Here is a 2,625-nt window from a genome sequence, read left to right on the forward strand (position 1 = left end):
CGTAAAGTAACGCGGGCAGGGAGGAACACACAGCCTGAACGCTGCCTGCCCTCGCCTTAGATGTCTGGTTTTGTCTTGAGATTTCGTGACAGACAACACTAAATAAGACTCACAAACAGATATCAGACTGACACACACACACAGAGCGCTTGCTGAATGACAAAAAGCTGACGCTGGTCTCACCGCACGTGCTTTTATAGCTCCTGGTCATTACGTCACCCGCCCGTGACGTCTCGCCCATCTATTGGTCTGATTACACATGAGGTTCAGAGCCCGTCACGCTGAAGGGCGTTCCCCTAGCGTTTCCGACGCAGCTCGAGTTCCTGAAGAGGAACATGATTTATTTAAGTCCACAATAACAAACTATGCTTCTAACCACAGGTCGAGAGCTGTAGTTCCAACTACATAAGATTGCGATGCTGTTTGTGGTTGTTCATTTAAACTTTGGTTTTGGGAAACACCAGATTGTTGTTGGTAATAAAGGAACTTGCGACCATAGTTGGCTAACAATGCTTTTGGGAAACGCACCCCTGATTTATTGACACCACCATTCAACAAGCAGCTGAAAACTAACCTCTTCCACAAGTAAAAAAAAAAAAAACTCTTTTTCATCATCTTCTCTGCATTTCACCTCTACTCTAACACTGTATAACTATACATATTGTTGGCTCTCTGACAAATTGCTTATGGTCCTTTATTGTCTAAACATTCACATTGTCTAAATGCAAATGTAAAGATTTTTTTCTAAGTTTCACGCTTCTCAGATGTTTCTCCTGATCTCAACATTGTCTCAAAATGTTCTCAGAGTGCTCAATATGACCTCAAATATTTCTTCAAATTCTTTAGGAGAAACATCTGAAATAAAGTTCAGATTAATTTTTGACCTGAAATTGTTAAATGTAGTAACTGCTAAAGAAAGTAGGTAAATAAAAATAGCACAATAAAACATCTAAAAGAAAGCATCTTAAAAAATGGCAAAGCAAGTAAAAAACTTGCCATGGTCTGCATGAGCAAGCAAAAGTATTTACTTATCCCTGTAGGGGTTGAATACAGATGAACAGCTTTTGTGTCAATGACTGTGCATGTCTTATGTAATCAACATAATAATCACGCCAGAGAGAAAAAAAGCCCTTTTAGAAACAACCTCTGTTAGATACTGATGTGCCAGACAGTGTTTGTGGGTAACGAGGGTGTCTGTGGAGACGCAATGTTCTTTACTTCTTTCACATTCAGATGTTTTTTGTTTGACAGAATGTGCAAATGAGTTCCAAGCATCTCATGACATTAATCCAAAAGAGGACAAATGCCTCCTCTCTCCGGGATATGCCCTGGAAACCTCAACTACCTTCTCTCTGAATCCTTTTAGAGCAGGTTAAATTGTGACCCCAGCTGAAACACCAAAGCCAAGTTCTTGGAAATGCGGTCATAAAAGATTTCACACAGTGAACAAGGAAACGCTCTGTATGTTTGGCACAAACTGCAGGAAACGTGGACGAGGGATAAAAAATGTGCCATTCTAAGAGCATGACTTCTCCACAGGGCTTTGTGAAGCTGGTTGATCCAGTTTTGACTGGCAGGAGGTCTTGGCTGTCACTAATGCTATGGCTCTTGTTAGTTTAATCAGTGCTCAGAACAAAAGATCTTGGATATGGTTTCTTACAGCATCACTCAGAGGGTTTAAATGGTTGCAGAAAATATTTAACACAGAACGCACAGAATGTTAATGATCAAATGTCAACAAGATTGTATGTACACAATAGTCTGGACAGACTCATTCTACATTCAACTTTTTGGTCATTTTTTACTATATGTCATAATTCTAGTTATTCTAAATCTGTAAGATCCATCAGTACAAGTGCATTGTCTAATCTCTTAAACTGATTATCTCTCTACGTTGTTGTTTATTGTTAATCACTGTTTGAAATACTTATAACATTACGTCTTTATATTAAACACTCTATATTCTTGACATGCAGTTTAACTCTGTACTGCAGCTGTATTGTACAGAACTGAAAGTCAGTGTTGCTTCAATATAATATTTTCCATGCTTACGTTTCAAATCTTAATTAGCACAACGCGCATGTCTTCTTACCTGCCGATGTTGGAGCACCTGACAGAGTCCGCAGAAACAGCAGCGTGCGTGAAGGCGTATTTCTGTTTGGTGGCTAAAATGATGCAAATGCAGATAATTACAACAGAGCACACTAAAGCGAGTATGCAGAAGCAGCAGCGTCTCGACTGAGATTTGGCCATGCTGTGACCAGCGCGCGTTCAGCAGGTAGAATGAGACGCGCGCTCTGCTCACTGACTTTGAGTGCTGGGGGGCGGAGAAGAGTCGCGCGACTGAGTGACTTTAGGACGCGTTTACACAAAAACGAAAAGCTTGTGCAAGTTCATAAACTTACTTGAGAGAGTACAGTAACTGTACAGTGAAGTGTGAGAGAAGAACACGAAATGACATTCGAAGGAATCCATGAAACAAGTAGAGACGTGAGTTACTGTACTGTGACTTTTATGAAGTCCCTTGCCACTTGCTTTTATAAAACGGCGTCTACCGAAGTATGGTTTCAAAAAGTTATATAAATGTTTATATGTTTCATTATTCAGGGAGCCCGGTCTCATGAA

General features: G+C 40.3%; 1 protein-coding gene across 1 annotated transcript in view; it reads right to left on the reverse strand.

Moving 5' to 3' along the window:
- The window catches only part of LOC107746206 (gamma-glutamyltransferase 5-like), a 19,928-nt gene extending 17,643 nt beyond the window's left edge, over positions 1-2,285 (reverse strand). Inside the window, exon 1 of the mRNA XM_016560327.1 lies at positions 2,093-2,285. Within this exon, the coding sequence (XP_016415813.1) occupies positions 2,093-2,253 (161 nt within the window). The 5' untranslated portion in view covers positions 2,254-2,285. The remainder of the gene's footprint in view (positions 1-2,092) is intronic.
- Between the last annotated feature and the right edge of the window lie 340 nt (positions 2,286-2,625).

This window comes from Sinocyclocheilus rhinocerous, unplaced genomic scaffold (assembly GCF_001515625.1).
Source record: "Sinocyclocheilus rhinocerous isolate Xijiao unplaced genomic scaffold, SAMN03320098_v1.1 scaffold4545, whole genome shotgun sequence".
Taxonomy (NCBI): domain Eukaryota; kingdom Metazoa; phylum Chordata; class Actinopteri; order Cypriniformes; family Cyprinidae; genus Sinocyclocheilus; species Sinocyclocheilus rhinocerous.